This window comes from Myotis daubentonii, chromosome 18 (assembly GCF_963259705.1).
Source record: "Myotis daubentonii chromosome 18, mMyoDau2.1, whole genome shotgun sequence".
Taxonomy (NCBI): Eukaryota; Metazoa; Chordata; class Mammalia; order Chiroptera; family Vespertilionidae; genus Myotis; species Myotis daubentonii.
Genome location: NC_081857.1, coordinates 14,260,565 through 14,283,846, shown reverse-complemented (window position 1 = coordinate 14,283,846; position 23,282 = coordinate 14,260,565). Strand labels below are relative to the sequence as shown.

General features: G+C 43.5%; 1 protein-coding gene across 2 annotated transcripts in view; it reads left to right on the top strand.

Moving 5' to 3' along the window:
* The first annotated feature begins 18,235 nt into the window (after window positions 1-18,235).
* KCNH1 (potassium voltage-gated channel subfamily H member 1) overlaps window positions 18,236-23,282 on the top strand; it is a 263,834-nt gene continuing 258,787 nt past the window's right edge. Inside the window, exon 1 of one of the 2 annotated variants that reach the window (XM_059675362.1) lies at window positions 18,236-18,590. In XM_059675362.1, coding sequence (XP_059531345.1) covers window positions 18,512-18,590 — 79 coding nt within the window. In that variant the 5' untranslated portion in view covers window positions 18,236-18,511. The remainder of the gene's footprint in view (window positions 18,591-23,282) is intronic. The other variant, XM_059675363.1, reaches the window with a different exon arrangement.

The following is a 23,282-nucleotide window of genomic DNA, read 5'->3' as shown; positions in this document are numbered from 1 at the left end:
ATTTTTACATTTTAGAGTAGGAAATGTGTGAGTTTCTGCCTAAGACAGAGCATCACAAGGGGCTGCATTGTTAATTAATTGATTGGTTCATTCATTCTGGCTATGCCATTTACTAACTGTAAGACAAGGACAAGTCACTTAATCTCTCTGCACTTCAATTTCCTCATATATAAAATTAGAATAATTACAGTGCCTACCCCCTAGGTACTCATGGGTGAACTTTAGATGAGTCAGTATGTATATGTACAGGGCTTAGAACACTGCCTAGTACAAAACCAGTGCTACATGAGATAGTGTTAACTATTGCTGCTGTTCTCATTGTTATCAACTCAGCCACCAACAGTACAATTTGCGTTCTTCAATGTTAATAATGGTGACACCATGGTGCATTTCCCCACCAGGAGTAGAGAGAAACTTTCCCTGCTGTGGAAATTTGTTATACTACCCCAAGTTCATGTCCCTCTGGACCCTCTTTAGTGGTAGTAGTACCCACCCTGGCTTGACCCCCGCTTTCCATCTGGCCCTGGAGCCCCACTGGCTGAGCTGGATGCCCTTGGTCCGTGTACCTAGAACGTATCTTCTATTTCTGGAAAATAGTTCACTGTTTTCCTTCATGCGATTCTGCCTTTAGGATGTCGGCCTGTTCTTTACCTCCTTTTAGAACTAATCAAATTGTCTGGGACTATTGACCAAACTCCACTTCCTGTGTTTCCCACAGGGCTTGTCTGCTCACCTCGATCCATTTTGAAGTTGACCCAGTATCTTTAATAAATTTGATACTGAAATACTTTTGCATTTTTGATGCTCTGTATTTTCCACAACCATTCAATGCTTCGGCCCCGAATGTCTATGATTATGAGCACATTGAACACTGCCAGAGGAGGGAGGTTCATGTAATTTTCTTAGGATCATGTGCAAAATTCCAAGCTTTAATTATCAATCAGTAGTTAGACTTCAGTTCTTGTTTGTTTGCATCTATTTATGGAACCCATTTAGGCAACTCTTTTATGATCTGTGAGTCATTTATTTATGCACTTTTTTGCTGTGTCACTGTGAAGAACAGATGGCAGTAAATAGTTTTTGACTTGAATGAAGGACTTGAATTTCCCTTGCATTTATAGATAGCCATTTTTAAAGTTGCTTGCTCATGAACATATGAGAACATACAGCAAAAACCTATGTGTTCTTTATCTCATCTAGCATTTATGCCTAGATGTATACACCAGTGGATGGAACATGAACTTCAGAGTCAGTCTCAGCTGCACTTGACAATTGGCTTGTTAAGAAAGTAGCTCATAATAGCTATATGAGTTTGGGCAAACCTCTTCATCAAAGAATGGGGCTATTGACTGCTGACTACCCCAGAAGAGCACCAGAAAACCCCCCATGTCAACTGATCGAACAAGTCTGTATGTATTGGATTTACAGTAGGAAGCATGAACACCATCTTGACAGGGACTTGGTAATATCTCAGAAGGGAGAAGTCAGGGGAGGATATTCTAGGACTTAGGGCTGGCTAGATAATTTTCAAAGTGAAGAACTAGTTGAGATTGGGCAGAAATTGTGACATTCTAGCTTTGGATTGGTGGGCCCAGTGAGGTGAGCATATAGTTAACTTTAGAATTAAACTATTTAAATTGGTTTACAGTTTTATTTTCCAGGAGCAAGTAGTTAGGTCATTTCTGCTTTTGTGTTTTCAGTACTAGCTAACACAGGGGAAGGATGGTACGTCCACTTCCAGAATGTTTAACATAGGCTTAGGAAATGTGTTCGTTTCAGGTCTCAGTGATCAAATTATGTCATGGCGTTGTTGTGAGCAGTAAATAGATTACTGTACATAAATGAGACTGGTACTAAGTGCTCATTAAAAATGTTAGTTTCTTTTCTCTCCCAACCCAGCTCCTCCCCAACCCTTCCATCTCTGTTTGTTTATATGGGGGAGAGGGGAGGGTCTCATTTTCATATTAATAATATCTAAACCAGTGGCATACCATAGTAGCAGTACTCAAAAAAGTTTGTTGAATGAGTAAATGCAAATCAAAAAATTAAATTTAAAACAATAAAATCAAAGTACTTTGCAGGACTTTAATACCAGTTTAAGCCATGGAACGTGATTTCTTTCAAGCATAGTTAACTTATTTATTGTTCTTTTATTCATTCATGGACATTAAGTGTAAAGGGTTGAAGTGTCTGCTGACAATTGATTATGAGAACCTCACCAAGAAATGTCTGAATTTCTGTAGAGTTCGCAGCACCAGGCTGATCTTTTTCAGTTCCAAGGCAGGTGCTAATTCTTATGGCTACTACAGGCATCTCACTTTTGCATGTGGTACTGACTAATAATAGCTACCACTACTGGCAGCTGCTCTGTTCTGAGAACAAGTTCAGCACTTTCTCTACTTCCATCTCTTTTAATCCTCCAGACAATACTGAGACCTGTTATCCTCTTATTACAGAGAAACTGAGGCTTGGAGAGATTAAATAACTTACCCAAGGTTTGACACCATGGATATTGCACAGGCATCATGGAGATCCAGGCTTTGGTCTTGGCCCTGAAGGCATTACAGAATAGTGATTAGAACTGTGGACTTTGGGCCCTCGTGCCTGGGCTCAACCCCAGCTGTGTAAACGTGGACAATTTGTTGAAGGCCTCTGTGCCTCAGTGCTCTCATCTGAAAATGGGGTTCTTAACCCAGTTAATAAATGGGACAAAGATCTGTACAGATGGCAAATAATACAAGAAGATGCTCCACATCGTATGTCTTTAGGGAATTGCAAATCAAAACATCAGTGACATACCACTGCACACCCATTAGAACAGCAAAAATCCCAAGCACTGACAACACCAAGCACTGGAGTGGATGTGGAGCAACAGGAACTCTCCTTCACTGCAGGCGGGAATGCAAAATGGTGCCGCCACTTTGAGAGACAGGCAGTTTCTTACAAACCTGCACGTACTCTTACTCTTAGATGTTTACGCAAATGACTTGAAAACTTATATTCACACAAAATCTTGCACGTGGGTGTTTATAGAAGCTTTATTTATAATTGCCCAAACTTGGAAGCAGCCAGGATGTCCATTAATAGGCGAATGGATAAACAAACTGGCATGTCCATACAATGGAATGTTATTCAGCAATATAAAAGGAATGCTCTATCAAGCCCTGAAGGACATAAAACCTTAAATACATCTGCTCAGTGAAATAAACCATAATGGTTTCAAGCATGTGACATTGCGAAAAAGACAAATTGAAGAAAGGAAAGTAGCCGTGCCCAGGGGTTCAGGGCTAGCGAGGGAAGGATGAATAGTGGAGTACAGGGAAATTACATGGTAGTGAAACGATTCTGTATAATACTGTAATGGTGAATACATGTCATTACTTGTTTGTTAAAACCCACAGAACTGTACAGCACAAAGAGTTAACCCTAATGTAAACTAGGGACTTTAGTTAATAATAATTTATTAATATTGTCTCATCAGTTGTAACAGAAGTACTAAGTTAATGCAGGATAATAAGAAACAGTATGTCGATGATTGGCATTGGAGGGGGAGGTGGAGAGAAAGAGGGGTATATAGGAAGTTTCTGTATCTTCCACACAATTTTTCTGTGAACCTCAAACTGCTCTAAAAAATAAAGTATACTAATTAAAAAATAAAGTCTTAAAAAAAAAGAGGGTCGTGTGAGGAGTTGATGAGAATATAAATAAAATACTTAGAACAAATGTCTGGTGCATAGCAAGTACTGAATAAATGTTTTATTATTATTGATTATTATTATTATTATTATTATTATTAAACTCTATTGCTCCTTAGAGGTAATCCAGACATTTGTTCAGAAGCAACCTGTACTTTGGGTGAGGAATTTAGTGTGACTTTAGGCAAATAACATAAATTTTCTGTACCTTTATTTCCTCCACGATAAAATGGGATAATGATTGTACCTACTTCTTAGGTTGTTGTGAAGATTTCACGAATTGATGCGAAGATTAAGAGCAGTACCTGTCCTGGAAGTGTTCATCAAATATAGCTGCTTTTACTACTGTTTCGATACTATCTCCCACCCCTTAGTGCTCCATGGTATTCTGGTCAAATGCACCACCTAATTTCTTTTTCTCTTTCTCCCATTTCAGCCCAAGATGCCTTGAGTGTCTTTTAACTTATTATCCCTGGTCTTAGTACAGGGCACAGGCGCAATGAGATGCTCGGTATCTGGTGAACGAACAAATGGACAGAGCTACAGATCTTAAACCTGGGCCCTGTAAGAAGGTGTTTAGCATTCAATTTGTGAGAGCACTTTACGTATAGGTCCTACATGCAGTATGAATGAAAAGTAGTACAATTGATTTACTGGGGGTCTCCCCCTTACTATCTATTGTGTTTTAGGCTCTTCTTGGGTTAGCTGAAGATTTGAGCGCCTTTCCTCTAATATCTACCTCCCACCTCTCCTCAGGTTTACCTGGACTATACTGCAGTGAATTTCAGCTGTTTCATCATCCCAGTGGTCATAGGTTCATAGCCCTATGATTGGCTTTGAATTTCAAAGGCATCCTTTCTGGTATACTGGTATTATCCTCCCTTCATCAAAAAGCTTATCTATAGCTTAACTTCACAGTCTGATCTGAATTCTAGATTTCAAATAACTTTAATCTTTTGTAAGGGCAGAATTTCAAATATTCCACCAAAGTTCATTTCTTTTTTTAGAAATGTATGTATGTATGTATACACACACACACACACACACACACACATGTGTGTGTGTGTGCAAGGGTGAGTGTGTGCATGTACAAAAGATATGCATTATTTTGTGTTTCCTTATGAATTCTACAGATATTTAATTAAAATATAAAGACAATGAATTGTCTCAAAACAGAATCACTTTTTTTAAAAATATATTTTATTGATTTTTTACAGAGAGGAAGGGACAGAGATAGAGAGTCAGAAACATCGATGAGAGAGAAACATCGATCAGCTGCCTCCTGCACATCTCCTACTGGGGATGTGCCCGCAACCCAGGTACATGCCCTTGACCGGAATCGAACCTGGGACCTTTCAGTCCGCAGGCCGACGCTCTATCCACTGAGCCAAACCGGTTTCGGCAAAACAGAATCACTTTTTATGAGTGCGTAGAAGATTGAAGTGTTTAGGTATAACTCTTCTAGAAAAAAGTAGAACCACTAAAGATGGTTTTAACAAGTGAATCTATTGCCTTATGTTTTTAGATGAGATAATTATAACTAATATGAATGCATGAGGATTGGGATTGAACTATTCCAAATTTTAAAAATCTAGGGAAAGCATATATACCAGATATAATATCATTAGTGATTATTCTAATAATAGGCTGATAAGACATATAAAAGTATTTTACAAATAAACTCTAAATCATAGTTATTCACTGGTCCTCTTGATTTTATGGATCCTTGGAGCTCTCAAACGTGAATCTTAATCTTTCGAGGTGGCCTGGAGGATGCATTTGGTTGATCAATGTTGATGGCGTGGAAAATCCTCATAGGAGAGAACACTCTCTTTGGATAGTTTATCAATATGTCAGTGGATGTTTGACCCTGGTATTGAGTCGATCAACTATGCTTGTTGATTATTCCAGCTTTACAGCGAGTGGATAGGCTTATAAGACAATGTTACTTAAGTGCTTTTTGTTTCTTAGAAATGAGGCCCTTCACAAAAATGAAATGGGTATTTTTTAACAATTTTAAGTTCTTTTCAGAATACTGGAAGTTTACTCTCTCCTGAGTCCCTTGCACACAATGGGCCCTGAGTCATTGTGAAAAGGGAAGGAGGACTGTGCAGAGCCAGGCATGTTGTCATTCTCCAAGATGAGAAAATTGGGATCCCAAGTAATCAAGTAAGTTTGCAATAGCCTAAATGAAACTTGTCTTTCTGCCTGATTTACCTCCTCTCATTCCACTTACTATGAAGGTATAAATATCTTGTAACTTCCCTAATTTTTTATTGCCAGCAGGTTACTGCCAACTGGTCTCACTGCCTGTAGGCGCAGGCCATTCCAGTATTTTCCCTATGTTGCAGCTGAAATGATCTTTCTGAAAAGCAAATCAAATCCTATGATTTCTTTTTTCAAAACCCTCCCGTGGCTTTCTGTTGCTCCTTGACAGAGTAAACCTTTCCCAGGGCCAGCAAGGTCTGACATAAACCACTAACCCTCTCCACACACACCTCTACCCTCATCTTGGCTGGTTCTTTCCCCAGTCGGGCACGAGCCACCTCTCATGTGATCAATAGCCACATGTGGTTAATGGCCTGATGTTCTAGGAGGGAGACAACTTACTTGCGAATGGTTTGATCTGACTAGAGACCGTTTTGGGTCTTGCTTTCAAGGCAGGACCAGCGCAGCATTCAGTCTAGAGTTACCTATTCCCCACTACTGAGATGAGACTTTGCTGAGCACTCTATCCAATGCCCTGTGAATTATGAGCTTTTCCAGTCTGGGGTACAGGAACAGGCACTATTCCTGGCCCTGCTCCTCATGAAGATTCCAAGAGGAGGTTCCTCCTCTTTCCCAACCCCTGTTTCCTTTGCTCTTCACTATTGAGCTATCTCTAAATCCAGTGGATCCCGCAGAGGGTCCCAGTGTAAGTTGATTCTCAAAAGGTGTTTGTGGTTGATAAGGAAGGTAGTCCTTCCATGAACCATTTCTGGGAAATGCCGATGCAATTCACACATCATTTCCCATTTTCCCCTGCATTAGTGTTAACAGGGTTTCTTAAATCCTGACAACATGTGAGAAGCTAATTTTAGACTTTCCTTCTCTGCTAGAAACTAGAAATATGAAACAATGAATTGATGATCAGAATAGCTGTCGGACCTTCCCCTATTACTTTGTCAGTGACAGCATAGCTCTCTGTCTTGGGTTTTATGGGTTTATTTTTAATGTCCCATGGAAAGTAATTTTCCCCATTCACAAACCATCTAAGATGCTCTGTAATTTGCAACTCTTCTCCTGTTGCCTTCCCAACCCTGACTGAGCACTTGGTGGCTTTTTTTCATGTCATTTCCTAGCCTCTAGGCAGGGCTATCCTGTCAAGCCAGCCACCTCAGTGGCTCTCTATCATCTCCAAGATCAAGTAGAGGCTCTTTATGTTTGGTTTATGTAACCCATATGTCAGCTGTAGATATGTTACCTACTAGAGGCCCAGTGCACAAATTCATGCATGGGTGGCGTCCTTCGGCCTGGCCAGCTATCTGGGCCAGCCGGCCAGGGGGAGAGACAGGGGGAGGTTGGCCGGCCGCAGGAGGTTGGCGGTGGGAGTGCACTGACCACCACGGGGCAGCTCCTGCATTGAGCGTCTGCATCGTGGTCGGTACACATTATAGCGACCAGTCAATGGGTCGTTCGGTCATTTGGTTGCTTAGGCTTTTATATATATAGATTGAGGCCTAAATAAGGTCTCCAAGTTCCTATCCCAGATTTCTATATCTCTGAATTTTTTTCCATAAGCATTCCTACTTCTGGGCTCAGGTTTTGGTGGGTAGTGCCTCTGCAGCAGCTCAGATGTGTAATTCTGCTTCTTTTTAAGTTCTAAAAACACTTAATAAACCCCCCAGAACTTGGCTATAAAATTAAGGGACACAAAGCTAATTTTGGAAAGGTTTGTATTGTATTAATACAAATGACTTTGAGTTGAACATTAGGCATCCCCTTTTGAAATGTTTTTCAGTTACTCCAACATCAATCACTTGTCCTGGCCCTGCACGTCATGTGGTCTCTAACTGCACATCATAGCCCTGATTAATTTCTTACTCTCTTCTCGGGAGCTAAAACACATTTCGTTCTGCTCTAGCCACTTCCTAAGATGTTTACCTTGGTCCCTGCTGACATTCAGGCTCTTTCAGTCTACCACCAAGCAGCAGTCCAAATATTGGCTCAAAAAATTATAGTCACTTCCCCGAGAGGAATTCTAGTGCCAACTGTTAGGACACTACATTTTCACTTCCATTACATCACAAAGCTCTGTTTGCCTCAACGTTTGCTTCCCCTTCCAGCCTCATCTCTCCACTATTCCATGTGCCTTTTATGCTATCAACACACCACGTTCCTCCTCATTTCTATATTTTAAAACATGTCATACTTTGCCAGGCAGCTCCTTTCATGCTCACATAAAAGGATCTACTAGTATATTTTTAAAAGGAAAATTATGCCTCTTATACACATATAAAATAAAAACACATCAAAGATTTTAACTCACTAATTAATGAGGGAACTAGGAAGATGCTACAACTGGCTTAAAAGAGAATTCAAAGAGTAAAAACATACATAGGCCACATCAGGAATACTCCAATGAATTTGCTTCCAAAACGCAGAACTGGCTTATTCCACATGGGGGAGGAAAAAAAATCAATGGACCCTCCATCAGAAAAAGATTCACTTGTACATCTTTGGACAAGAATGATTTGCATCGCTGTAAGCTGTCTACAAATTACAGCGTTGTAAACAGCTCAAAGACTATGAAATACACAAAGGCCCCATAAACCAGGTATGACTTCCAAGGCTTTTCTACTTTTTCTTTATGCTCTCTTTCAAATGCGGTCTTGAGAGATTCCACATTCTCTGTCGTTTGTTGCACACACATGTTTGCACAGTCTCCAAGTGGTGGTCCCTGCCTTATGTATTCCTTTGCTAGCTCTAAGAATAAGGTTTTGTTTGCTTGCAGCACTTTCTGCCATTCTCAGGATATTAAGGGAATTCGTCTCTGGCTTTGGTCCACAGATGGAGTCAGCCCTGGCATTTATCTTTTATCATCTCTGTATTGATGTCCTTCCAAAGATGAACTACTCGAGGAGTAGTGGGTGCCCTGGTTCCTTTATCTTCCTTTTCACTTTCTTCCTTACCTGGATGATGCATAGTAGTACTTTTAGGACTGTGTCACAACAGTCAATAGCTAACGTGATAGGGGTAAATCAAATGAAGACTCCTGATTATTCACTCCATGTAGCATGTACTAAAAGATAATATACTCAATGATATTACACATGTTAGATAGCCACAGAGGGGGCCTATTAGTGCTGAGGCAGTATGTTCAGAAAAGGATGGCCACAGTGAGTAAACAAAGCGGCATTTGAAGAGTGGAGGTAAGCAGACCCCATGCTGGTAAAGAGAGAAATCTGTGATAACAGGAACATGTGTAATGTAAACAAACCAAAGCGATCCACATAGGTTCAGCGTGATTCTCCGGTGACTTCGAAGCAGAAATAGGAGGTCCTCTGCAGTTGGATTTTCAATTCTGAATCGTGCCCGACGTTAAGCACAGAGAGGAAGGTCTCGTGCTGAGCTCCTAGGTGCTCTGGGGGCAGCCGGACAGTCATTTGTGTGGTTCGGGCTATAAAAACTCACAAGGCTATGGGGGAGTTGAAGACCCCTGGCCTGGGGTGGGGGAGAAAGACATTGTCCCTGACAGGCGCTGTAGTAGGGGGAACCAGGCTGGGTTGGGTAGGTCTCGCCTTACACGTGTTGTCAAGCAACAGGTGCCCTCGAGGCCTCTGGCCACTGTTTTTCTTAGGAGACCGCTGCTGCAGCTTCTTAGAAAGATTAGGGGGAAGGGAGACTTTAGCTTCAAAGATAAACTCCCAGCATTCATGGTTTTTCTGTTCTGGTCCATGTAGTGCCCTCCCCGCAGAGCCCCGGAATGGCAGGCAGTTTAATTGCATAAACAGTTTTCACAACCGTAAAAGGAATTGAAGGGCATATAGGGCACAGCCAAAAATAAGTAAATAAACAAGCAAACAAGAGTATGCCAAGCATTGCTGTCCTATATTACATTTATTAATTATTTAATCCTCATCACAACCGAGTAAAGTAGGTAATATATTATCCCCATTTTACAGATGTGTAGATAATATAAAGCCACACAGACATTACTCAGTTATTTTGCCTTGCAAGGCAGTCATCTATTTTTTTTTAAAAGGTCTTCTTACATAATTTCAGTCATAGATAATCCCAAAACATTAGTGGGTTTTAGGGGAGGAGACAGAGGGAAGTCTTTGTGATTAATTGAATTAACTTCTGCCCTTTAGTCTGAAGCATTCCCACCCCTGCTCCTCTTTTAATTTCTGAGTAAATGAATGAGACATGGGAATGTTGGCCATGTTCCACCTCAGCTGGCCATACCCAGAAATATTGATTTAGCACTTGACTCCACTATTGATATCGCATTGAATTTTTCACTTTCTGCAGATCATGCTAAACATCTTGATCTGTTTATTTGTTGATCCACCCAAGATCTTCACCAGCAATAAAGCCACAGTCGCAGGTCCTCAGATGGCTCTGTGGGCCTTATATTTGATAAAGATCTTTGGCTGATACAGGCTGAGTATAGGTCTCTTTGAATTTTTTTTGTTATTTGAAACTGTATGCAATAGGGCAATGAGCCCCAACTCTATTTATATGCTAACTAAAGATGTTTTTGTACCACAAAAGAGTATTGTCAGGAGTTACCACTGTTCCTTTAAGAATAATGACAGCTAACGCTTATACAGCGATTACACTGTGCCAGGCACTGGTCTAATTGCCGAGTCCAGTGGTCGGCAAACTGCGGTTCGGCAAACTGCGGCTCGAGAGCTACATGCGGCTCTTTGGCCCCTTGAGTGTGGCTCTTCCACAAAATACCACGTGCGGGCACGCACGTACAGTGCAATTAAAACTTTGTGGCCCATGCACAGAAGTCGGTATTTTGTGGAAGAGCCACACTCAAGAGGCCAAAGAGCCGCATGTGGCTTACGAGCCACGGTTTGCCGACCACGGCTCTAGGTATATTGCCAAATTTAATCCTCACAAAAACGTAGGCAAACAAAATGAGTTTGATTTGTTTCCCTCCTCTTGACTTTTTCTTCTAATTCCAAGTCTCATGTGGATGCAGTAAGGAGTGGGACTGCGTCACAAGCTCACACTTTGCTTTGGGAGTTGGGACTCATAATGAAGGAAATGAACACAATATAGAAATGTGTTTAAAGGATGCCAGGAGACCATAAGTATGAATAATGCCACTATAGAGGCATGGGAGGAAAATCAGGACTGTGGCATTGCAGGAGCCAGGGGGAATGTGTGTTTTCAAATGCCAGCAGGAGGTTCAGTCCTATTAAACTGAAGACTGTTCGTGATATGGAGGTCAATAGTGACCTCAGCGAGATCATTTCAGTGCAATGATGGGAGAGGAAGCAGACGGATTATATTGAGGAAAGACCAGGATGTGGGGAAGTGGAAATAGTGAAGAAGATGAGAAATATAGGCTGGAATTTCCCATAATTAAAGAAATTCTCAAATCGACAAAGCAGGATAAATGAAAATAAACAAATCCAGATCTAGATACACTGCAGTGAAACTTCAGAGCATGAAAGGAGAAGAGAAAAAACTTAAAAGCTCCCATAGGAAAAAAATAGATTAGCTACAAAGAAATGAAAAGTGATACAGATATTAGTGATCTCAGCATGAATAAGAGAGTCAGAAAACAATGGCATGCACAATGAGTTCCCATATGTACCCAACAGAATGGCAAAAATGAAAAAGACTGACAACGCAAAGTGTTGACGAGGACTATGGAACTATCAGAAATGACAAAGTATAGACAACAGCAGAAAAGAAAATGAGCTTAGTCCTGGCGGGTGTGTTCAGTGGTTAGAGCATTGGCTTGTGCACCAGAGAGTCACAGGTTCGATCTCCAGCCCCAGGGGCATGTGTGGGAAGCAACCAATCCATGTATCTCTCTCACATAGATGTCTCTCTCTCTCTCTCTCTCTCTCTCTCTCCACTTCTTCCCTTCCACTCTCTAAAAATCAATGGAAAAAAATACCCTCAGGTGAGTATTAACAACAACAACAAAAACAAACAAACTTAGAAGAGTGTAGTACAAGATGCAGTGGTGAATAGAAAAACTGGTTTAAAAAAAAAACACATGTCAGTAAATTTATATATTGTACCATGACTGATTATACTGGATTGTATGGTAGGTAAATGTTTAGTTTTATAAAAAACTGCCAGGCTAGGTTTAGCTCAGTGGATAAGAGCGTTAGCCTGGGGACTGAAGGGTCCCGGGTTTGATTCTGGCCCAGGGCACATGCCCCAGTTGCAGGCTTGATCCCTAATAGGCTGCAGGAGGCAGCCGATCAATGATTCTCTCTCCTCATTGATCTTTCTCTCTCTCTCCCTTCCTCTCTGAAATCAATTAAAATATATTAAAAGTAAATAAATAAAACTAGTTATAAAAGAAACCGCCAGGCTATTTTTGGTATAATCTGTAATTAGGTCTGTATGCTTAATATTGGGGGGGGGGGGTTATCAGTTAGACCTTAAAATGTACCAGTTGGTAAGTTGGTATAGGTTTTTGCTATAGGGGCAGTTTCTTATTGGTTTCTGACAGGGCTATATGAGATTTCTATTAAATGTCTTGGCACAGGGTTCCCACACTGTGAGGGTAGTTGGGAGAATTTCATCTCATATATGTGGAATGCTTGGTCTGGGAGTTCTGATTTCTGAAGGTTAACTATTTCCACCCAGGCTCTGGACAGGCTGAGAGCTGGGGCTGGTCGGTCCTATTTCCCCTGGTTCCTGGCTCTATTAGGGATCCAGTTCCAGTTTCCCTACCAGGAACCGGGCCTCGGCTTACACTATCACACAGACACTAAGATTGCAGCCCCCCAACTTGCATTTCTTTCGGGGTTACGCTTCCCCATCACACTCCCCCTAACTGCTGTGGATTCCTTCCTAGTTTTGACATCTGAAATTTCCCCCTTTTTGCTTCTGAGCTTGGAATGTATTCAAGATATGTTTTAAAACAATTGACCTGGCATTCATTTATATTTGGCTACTTTTTAGCTCAGTCTGCTATTGATTTTAAGCTTCTACTTACTCTTTAAACCTATTATAATTTGGCTTCTTCACTGCTATGCCATTGAAAATGTTTCTATCTGTTAGATCCTGTGGACATTTCTCAGTGTTTATAGTGTACAGCCTGTGATGCAGGTCTTCACTCTTCCCAGGTAAAGCCTCCCAGCCTATCTGGGTGTCTACACAACTGCTTCCCCAGGTTGTCCCCACTTCCAAACTGCTCCTTCCCAGTCTCCTCTGAGGCTACAAGCTGGTGATTTCCCACCTCTGCCTCCACCAGATGTTTCTCTTGGGCTCCACCCCTGTATCCAGCTTCCTACTCGATGCTTCCTTACACTGTCCCTCGGGCATCTCAAACTTTTCAAAACTGAATTCAGTTGCCCCTAAATCTATTTTAAAAAGTAAAGAGGAGTAGAGTGTTATTTGTATTGATCATAAGCTGCAAAGGAAATATTTCACACAGAGATAGGAGAGCAGTGGTTTGGATATGGTAGTGAGGAACTGCACGGATTCTCACCTCGCCCTCTGGCTTCTAGGTACCTGGGCCCTGGCAGACGAATTTCCTCCAAGGGAGCAGGATCTGCGGGACTCCTAGACCTTAGGGGAGAGCCAAGTCTCAGTTCAGAGGGAGGCCAGAGAGTCTTCAGAGAAGAGATCAAGCTGAACTGTAGTTTCCTAACAAAGGAAGCAAGATTTAACCCTAGCTGGTTTTGATCAGTGGCTAGAGCGTTGGCTGGCACACCGAAGGGTTCTAGGTTCAATTACAGCCCAGGGCACGTACCTCAGTTGCAGGCTTGATCCCAGGCCTGGTCGGGGTGTGTGTGGAAGGCAACCAACTGATGTGTTTCTCTCACATTGATGTTTCTCTTTCTGTCTTTTCCCTCCCATCCACTCTCTCTAAAGATCAACGGGAAAAATACCTTCAGGTGAGGATCAAAAAACAAAAAATTATCTTGTGGACAAAAAGGGGCCACATGCTAACCTGACTAGCTCAGGGAAGGGCTGCATGGCGGCCTTGCAAACTCAGAGACCTAAAGTAACTTCAAAGGTTGGTCTGAAATTAAAAAACACACACAAAACACACACACAACCCCCCCCCCTCCCCGCCCCAAATGTACAGGGCACAATCGAGCTGAAAGGAGAGGAGTAATAAAGAAGCCAAGCATTCGCTAAGTGTTTATTGAGTTTCTTGAGGGCAGGTGCTAACCATGATCATCTTTTCACCATTAGAATCCATCCCAGTGCCTGGCATATGCTAGCCTTTGAGCAAATTTTGTTACCATAAAACAAGACTGTTGTAAGTGGCATTTAATTGTGCTCCATGAGTGGGGGTGTGGTAAAAGATCCTGTTCCCTTTTGATAAGAGAAAATGAGAAAGAAGGAGCATCATTTTGGGCAGTTAGAAGGATATAACCTAATTTTACAAACATTTAAAAATGGCTCCTGGCCAGTCACAGCTGGGTCTAATACCACATCAGGCATCCTTTCCACCCAGTCAATTAGATTCATGGACTGTGTTTCTCAGACAGGAAGATTCTCTTTCTTCTCCCAGCACTTTTGGGAGATATCTATAATACAGAGCAGATCTTTCCAACGCAGCGGTTCTCAATCTGTGGGTCGAGACCCCTTTGGCGGTCGAACGACCCTTTCACAGGGGTCTCCTAAGACCATCCTGCATATCAGATACTTACATTAAGATTCATAACAGTAGCAACATTACAGTTATGAAGTAGCAACGAAAATAATTTTATGGTTGGGTCACAACATGAGGAACTGTATTTAAAGGGCCAGAAGGTTGAGAACCACTGTCCCAACGGCTAGTGCCTGCCCAACTCTTTTCCTATAAATCTATTAGAAACATCTTGTTAGCAGAAATGACATGTAATAAATAATAAGTCAGTCATTGGGTTATAGAAGCTGAAGGTTCCCGTGCTGCAAGCCCCCCTTCTTTTAGGTATTTCACTTACGCTGGCCGAGAGGGTGAAGTCACCTCTAGGTTCAGTTTCTCCTAGTGATGCTGATGGTTTGCTAGTGAGGAAGTATCCCTGCTTGCCCATTCCGGCCCCCACCCAGCACTCATAGGTAATTCTCCCCTGTGTGATGGCTTTTGGGTTTCTGAAATCGGTCATCTACACCTAGTAAAAGGTAAAAAGGAACCAAAGGGAAAAAAATGTAATTCCTGTCTTTGCACGATGCCACTCCCTCCCTCTGGCATGTTGCATTGTCTTCCTCACGTGATAGTTTTGTTGTTGTTGTTGAGCATCATACGTGATCACTTCCTGGATGTTTTCTCCAGCCAGTCTGCAGACCTCCATCTCCACGCTCGCGCTGTAGCATTACGCCTCCATTGCCTTCCACTCCTTTTGTGAACTCACTAATTACAGCATGGCTTAATTACATTTGTGAGAACAAAGACGGGTAAAGCTTATCGTTTGTTTCAAGGAGCTCGCCATCTATTGTGCGATACAGACATAAACACACACGTGTCTTGATTAAAGGGTAAGCAAAATATGGAGGGAGGATAGCAGGAGAGCCACTGAGAAGGGAGGGAAGCTAGAAACAGCAGAATAAATTTGCATACGTTTTTGAGACACTGTATCTTTCTTGATAGAAGTTCTAGGCAGGTGTAGGGACTTTCTGCAGGGAGGGACAGAGGCAGTTTCATTGGAACTTTGGTCACAGCTATTTAAAGTTATCCCTTTAAATAAAAAGTGTTGGGTTTGTTTTTTCCCAGCTGCAGTGGCTCAGGAGGTCACAGTTCAATTCCAGGTCAGGGCACATGCCTGGGTTGTGGGCTCTTCCCCAGAGTGTATGTGTATGTGTGTGTGCGTGTGGGGGGGGGGGGAGGGGGGGCGCGTGCAGGAGGCAGCCAATCAGTGATTCTCTCTCGTTGATGTTTCTATCTCTCTCCTCCCCTTCCTCTCTGAAATCAATAAAAATATATTTTTAAAATAGTGGTTTTGTCTGTTATGTAACAAACACAGGGGGCCCTCAGCTGGGTTGCCAAAGCACATTGGAGTATTGTGAATCCTTCAGACTGTGTTATCAAATTTTGACAGATGTGTAAGATTAAAGTTTGGTCTAACTGAGATTCCTACATCACAGCGATAGATCTCAGACGGAACTTTAAGCGGAGCAGGTCCTAGGACTGAATGTGGAGAGGGAGGCAAGCAGCATACTGTCAAACCAGCCCAAGAAAGGGTGGTGTGCTGACTGAGCGCATGCCGCCATGGCCTGTGCATGTCAAAGAGAGTGTCGACAGGCAGAACACGACTCTGTTCCCACAACCACTCAGAGCTGGGGGTCGGCCAAGGGGATGGGGGACGGCTGGGTATGCTTTTGTAGACACTGTGAGATACTGTCACACTGAGTGGTGGTGGTGGTTAAAGACTGTTGGTTTTTAGTGTTGCTTTAGGCCTTTTAATCTCTTCAAGTGTGGCACGAAAAATTATAGTATTCTAAGTGGTACACACACACACACACACACACACACACACACGGTGCATGCTGAGAACCATGGAAGTACTACATTTAAAATTAAAATGGAAGCTATCTCCTTGTTCCTTTTTCTTGTCAGGTAGCCTACCGAGGCTTTAGCATCTCTTACCTCAGACGAACATCATCTGTTTCCTTTTTGTGTGAGCCTGGATGTTTTCCCCAGCCAGTCTGCAGACCTCCATCATGAGAGCTTATTAAAATCTGGGAAATTTGATTAAGTCTCTATGACAGTCCCCCCCTCTCACCCCCCATTCTTTTATGTTCCTTTCACAAGCAGGATTATGAGGTTGCTTGATGGGTTTTTAATATTGTCACGAAAAATCTCCCCTTGGGCATGTTTGTGCAGTAGATAACATAACCTTAAGAGACTTATTTAAATGCACTTATTCAAATGAAGTGGGCAGACACCACAGAACCGGCTTGGCACCAAGTACATTTCAGAGGAAGTTCTCTCCAACCAGTGTAATACCTCCTTTGTAGTAGAACAAAGAACCACTAGACGGAGCTAGGGATCAAGAAATCGCAGCTCTGAATTGGGTGACTGATGTGCTGGGTAGAACGTTATTATATGGAAGAAGTGTATCATTACTTTCAAAGCCTATGCAAGCCTTAACTCTGCTAAAGCAGTCAGCTTTGTGCCTACACAAGGTGAGAGAAAGGGTGATCTTGTAATGGCCCAATTTACTTAGTCACTCCAATGATGTACGACCTTGGTATAGCCCTGTGCAATTTAGAGTACATTTTACATTTTAGGTACATAATTAACATTTGATCTTCACAGCAACTCAGAGATTGATGGGCAAGAATTAGTTCTTTTTTATATATATATTAATGAACTTAGGGTATCTGTACCTGGTAATACTATCATAGGATGTGTCAGGGCAGTTATTTCGTACAACTGAGGCTGCAGGCTCCGTTTTCTCCCTCTTTCATTTTAATATCCACTGTTGACCAAGCCTGGAATGAACTAAAAACCTAGGGACTCATTCCTTTTGTGGGGCATAGACTCAGTCTCTGGCCACATCCACTGGAAATGGATAGTAAAGGGACAGGTAAAGACTATGTACAGGTAGAAATCTCTCCGAATCAGTGAACCATGGCTCCTACCCAGAAACCTTTGGTCCATGTAATCCTTCCTTAGACCCGGGGCAGGTGTGAAGACCAGCACCTCATCCTGTGCCGTGTGGACCGTCCTTCCAGCCAAGGTTCCGGTTCGTAATTGTTAACTGTTTGGGAAGCTGGCCCCCTCCCCCACCGCGCCCTACCCCTCACCCCAACTATTTGCCCTTAGAGACAAGCCCAGCGATTTGATGTCAGACAGTTTGTTCTTGTTTTCTAACCTTACACACTGAACATAACAGCTTGTGCTTCAGCTAAAAAAAAAAAGTTATGTGCCTATTCCTATGTTTTCTTGGCTTTTGGGTAAAATATTCTTTGGATAAAAGTGGAAATCAGGTCAGGCAGTTAGCAAATTTATCAAACGTCCAGAGCCTACATTGGCTTTTGGTTCTATTTAAAAACAGCCCAAGACTGAGCTTCTGGAGCTCCATCCGTTAGTCACTCTGCAAGCCTAACCGCCTGCAATACCACGCCATGAACCACTGGCGCAACACTGGCTTCAGCATCAAGGAGGGGCCACCTCCACAAGGAGGCAAAGAAACCCCAGGCTAGAAGAAGGTGTTCCAGGAACCTCCAAGGTTTCCAAGGGCATAAGCTGCCCTACCGCCACCCAACCCAAAGCGCACTGGACGCAATTCCCGGCTGTGCCCAGAGGGTGGCGCTGCCAACCCGGCGCCGACCCGCCGCGGGTCGCCGCCTCCCGCCCGCCGCGAGACCCCGCTCCGTCTCCCGCAGGCCCGCGGCGCGCGCGCCCGGTAGGGGGCGCCGCCGACCCGGGCGCCGGGCTCCCTCCGCCCACCCGGAGGCGGCTGCGGAGAGGCGAGCCCCGAGCGAGTGCGCGGCGAGGCGGGCCGCAGGGAGGCAGGCGCGAAGTGGGCGCGAGGGTGGCCGCGGGAGGGAGCCGCCGCCCCTGCCCGCCCGGATCCCTGCGGGGCGCATGGGGCGCTTCGAGCCGGGAGCGCACGCGGGCCCCGGGCCCCGCTTCCTGCTGCCGTGAGCAGCCGCGCCGGGAAGCCCCGAGACCCCGAGCCGCCGGGAGGATGACCATGGCCGGGGGCAGGAGGGGACTGGTGGCCCCGCAGAACACGTTTCTGGAGAACATCGTCCGGCGGTCCAATGGTAAGAGGTGCCTTCGGGGTCCAGGTACCCGGCTTCTCACCCGCGCCTTTATTGCAGCCGCCTCCCGCTGCTCGGCGCCCTGGATGCAGCAGAGCCCGGAGCTGCGCTGGGAGCCGCGGCACCGGCGCCGGGCAGCCCGGAGGCTGGGAGAGGTGGGCAGGGGGGGCGGCGTCTGATGGGTCCCCATCCCAGGAGGAGAGGTGTCCCGGGGGTGCCTTTCTCCCGCCTTCTTGGTCCTCTCCAGGGAGCGTGGCAGCTGGTGAGCAAAGTACGGGGAAAAGTGATGGGAAGCTGGACGCCCCAGGAGTACAGCCCACCCTCCGCGAAGGCTCTCGGGGCGCCGGCTGCTGCTCCCCGCGGTGTCGCCTCCCCACCGGGGGAGCCAGCTGTGGGGTCGGGCAGCTCCGGCCGCGTCCACCTTCCATCTGGACAGGCAGAGAAGTCCGAGGTGTGGGGGCGCGGGGACTTAGGGTTGTGCATGCAGCAGGCTGCCCGATTCTACCTCTTCACCGAGCCACCCACCCCCTTGTAGGTGAAGCGAAGGCCAGGAGGGGCAGAATTTCCTGGACTCGGGCGGGAAGTGGCGGGCACAGGTGCTGAGCTGGCTAAGTGGTCACAGGTACGAATCTGTCTTAGATCCTCTCCTCCAAACACAGCAGTGTTTTATGCCCAGACATCTTGCTCACCTACAAATTCCCAAACTCCCCAAGCCTGTAGATCGCCATTACCCAGTAAACCGATGCTCCCCGCCCCTCTCCCTCCCTCCCGGGGTATTTAGAGGGACAGTAGCCTGGAGGGCGGGGGGTGAGAGTCCCGGAGCTGGGGCTGGAAAGGAAGCATTTCAAATGCCCCCAGGACTCAGGGCAGCGGAGCCCCCCTGGCTAAACGGCTTGCAGAGCAAATAGGAGCAGGGCAGCTGGGAGGTGCAAGGGAGAGGCGAGCAGCCCCAGATAAGAAGCCCTTCACTGGCTGCTGGACCTTCTCTCAGAGACATGACAGTTCATCAGGAAGACCCGAAGCGCTCACTCAGGAAATGGCTTTTAAAAACGTGTAAATATCTTGGCTTCAGAGCCTTAAGGAGCTTGTGTTAAAGCGACGGGCTTCTCTTTGGATTTAGTTAGGGATTTGGGGGGAGGGCATGAAAAGTGACTTCTGCTACTAAGAACGACTCTTAAATTCCAAAGTGATTTAAGTTTATCTTATAATAAAAAACGTAACGAGGGTAGCAAATCATCATGTGTTCAGTACTTCTTAGGAATGGCCATTTATCATGTGCGGCTTACGAAGAGGATTATTGAAGAGTTTCTGGTCAGTCCCCTTTTCTTTTCAGGTCTTCCTGACGAAAACTAACTAAGGTGGCTTTTAGAGCAAGGTTACAGCCATTACCTGGGGATGCAAGGGGGTTCCAATTACTGTACGAACAGCCACAACAAACTCCGCTGCCATAAAAATGCTGGAGGTGTTCATAGGTTTTAACATAAAATCCCTGTTTAAGAGTTTAACGTACTGTGACGGCTATTGTTATTGGCCTGTGAGGGGGTATGGAGGCAGTCTTGCAGACTTGGGGACCCCCCTTGCCAGAGACATCAACTTTCTCATAAGTATCAATGACAATTTCATTTTATTTATTATTATTATTATTTTGTGAGGAGGCAGAGTCCTTTAAGTGAGAGGGGAAACGCTGTAGCTAATGTATACCATGTTATGTTTTTGAATGGAGAGAGCAGTAAGGAGTCTTGCATGTAATAGTCACAAGGTTCCTTGGGCTTGATAGGAGGAACTTAAGAATCCTGGAGCTAATACCGCAATAAAATAAAAATTTCAAAAAAGAGTCCTGAAGCTGATACCACAATTGAAAACAACCCTGAAGCGGAGAAGGTAGAATATCTTCTAGTTTAGTGGATCTTAGACTAACCCTTCCCCTCTGTAGGCATATGTAGAACCTCAATAGAATAACTAGCTGGGGGTATTATTAGTACCGGCACTTTAATTCAGCACCACTTCCAAAAGCTTGACTTCAATTAACCAACCAACGAACCAAACAGCATCCACAGCAAAAACATAAACATGTTGGGAGAGGTGGATGAACTTTCAATATTGTGTATTATTTCAGAGAAAAAGATTCTGATCTTGAAACGTGGAATTTAAATTTGTAGTGATCTCTTTCATAATATCTCCTGAACACAAAGAGAAAAAAAAAAAAGTGGACTCTTGGAAATACCACAATATCTACATGCATTGTATTATTTTATTGTGATGGAAAAGGTCTATTTATAAATATTGATTGTCTTCTAAAATCCACCGGCCTTGTTTTGGGCATTACAGTCTTTTAAATAGCATTTTACCTTTAAATAGCACTACTTTTTGATCACTTTTTTTTTTAAGGTATTTTCTCCCAGTGGTTTTATGCAGCATTTTTGCTTCTCTTTTAAAGACCAGAAAACTGAGTCCCATGAATATTGAGTGACATTCAAGGTGGCAGGCATATAGTGCCTGAGGTGGGTGTTCTTTGAGGATAGCATTCATCTTTTGTTGTAGCATCATTGTTGCTCAGACATTATGACTTCGGCTGTGGAACTGTTTTCATCATCCTCAAAAACACTGTTCTCATTATATGCTAATGGATAACAGAACTGACTTTGTTTTGGGGCATTTGAATATCTGGTGTCTGGAATATCTTAGAACTGTAGGGTAAGACAAACCTTGGATGAGTCTGTCCTCCCTCCCCATCATTGTATAGATGAAAAAACTGAAGCACAGCTTTTCCTCAAATAATTAAGGGCAGAACTGATGAGGCCCTAAGCCTCTTGACCTCTGTGTCACGCTTCTTAGGGTACACCATGCGATGACCTTCCTTGTATTACCATTGTTTTCTCTAGAGAAGCGTAATTTCCCAGTGGAGATGAAATAAAATGTTATAACAACAAGAACAACATCCATTTTGGCTAACGGCCACGCTACCACATCCAAACAGAATAACAGGGCAAAGGAGAAGCTAATTCTGTTTCCAGGGAGGGCGATAGTTTTACCTTTGCCAATGGTTTGGCAGGATAACATTCATGTGCCCGTTATGAAATATTAAGTCACTTTTCATAAAATATTACCTTTGATCCTCATAAGACAGCAAAGGAGGTGCAGTGTTTCCATTCCAGAGTTTCAGGAACTAAGAATCCTCAGGTTAAATAATTTACTTATGCTTAGTTAGGAAGAGGGAGCATTAGAAATGGCAGTAAAAGGCAGCTCAGGGACTATTCAGCAATTGTGACTGGCTCATTCATTCCACAAAGATTTATTGAGATACTTACGGAACACTGGGGATGTAGAGAGAATGTAACTGGGTAAGTTACATTCTAGTGAGTCTTGGTCCAAGGCTCTTACCCCTGTTCCACAACGTTTCCTGGCTTGACATTGGATTTTTAAAAAATCCACATTTTAAAGGTGTTTACTGGTCTTGATGTGACTAGAATCCAGTTTAACCTTCTTGGATACATTTGGAATACCATTTGAAGAGATTTGATAATTATCTCTTAATTGAGTAGTTGTAAGTAGTCAGCAGGAACGGGCCAGATTTAATTTGATTTTGTGTAGGGTCATATTGCCCATCGTTTCAAATCTTTATGTTGACTTTGTTGACACAGAGCCAGCCTGCTTCTCGTCAGATTCATATTGGAAAGTCCAGTATATTTTTTGATTGTTGCTTAAATCTTCAGGCACTTACTTTTCTGAATGCTTGCTGAGGCAAATAGGAGATCTGGCTTAGGAAGGCTGGCAGACCTCAGTGCCAGGAAACTACAAAAATATTACCCTAAGTGGTCCCATTTGAGGAGAGCATATGCTTTAGTACTCGGAAACCTATATCAAACAGTTGTAGGTGCCAGTAAGAATCCATGCACATTAGCAGGAGTGAGGCGCAGCACATTTGGGTCCAGATTTATGTACATGTATAATTTACAGATTGCTAAATCAGCTGTGTTTTTGCATAGTGTTAAGTTGGTTCAGGTTGTTGATATAATTAGTTAGCAAACAGGATGAGAGCCATGGGGTAGTGTTGTGTCTCCTCACAGATGTGTAGAGCCACGGGAATGTTGATAAAACAAAACTTGTTAAAATCCATTCTTACGCTGAAAGAAGAATAGATGATCATCTGGATTATGACCCACTCGAAGGAGTTTGGTTTTTCTTGGAATATGTTCTAAGATAACCTTCAGCCCAGGCTCGCTGTCTTTCTTCGAAAGTGTCTGAAAGTTTAATCTATTGGCTGATATTAGCTGGGGGATTGAGAGGACGAAGTCTTGTGATTTCACATAAACCCCAAACTCCATGATTTTTATGATATTCATCTGTTTTATTAAAATATCATTAAAAAATAGAGGCATTTGAGGAATGTGTGGGGAAATTGAATCTCTGGCTTCCTTTTTTCTGACACAAGCTCTTCATTTATGATGGGGCTTCATTTGGCACTGGGTCCTTCAGCGTTACCTTGAAGTCCTTCATTCTTCCCTCCCTTTTATTTTTGGTTAGATAGTTAATGGCTTGGAAACAAACATTTAAAATATACTTTAATTCTTTATTGAAATGAACCCTTTTTGCAAAGTGAGTGTCTGCTTTGTAGATTTAAGATATTTGGACCACGGTTTGTTTGTTTTTTCTCTTTAAGTGGCCACACCTGTAACTGGTGAGTAAGAATCATAG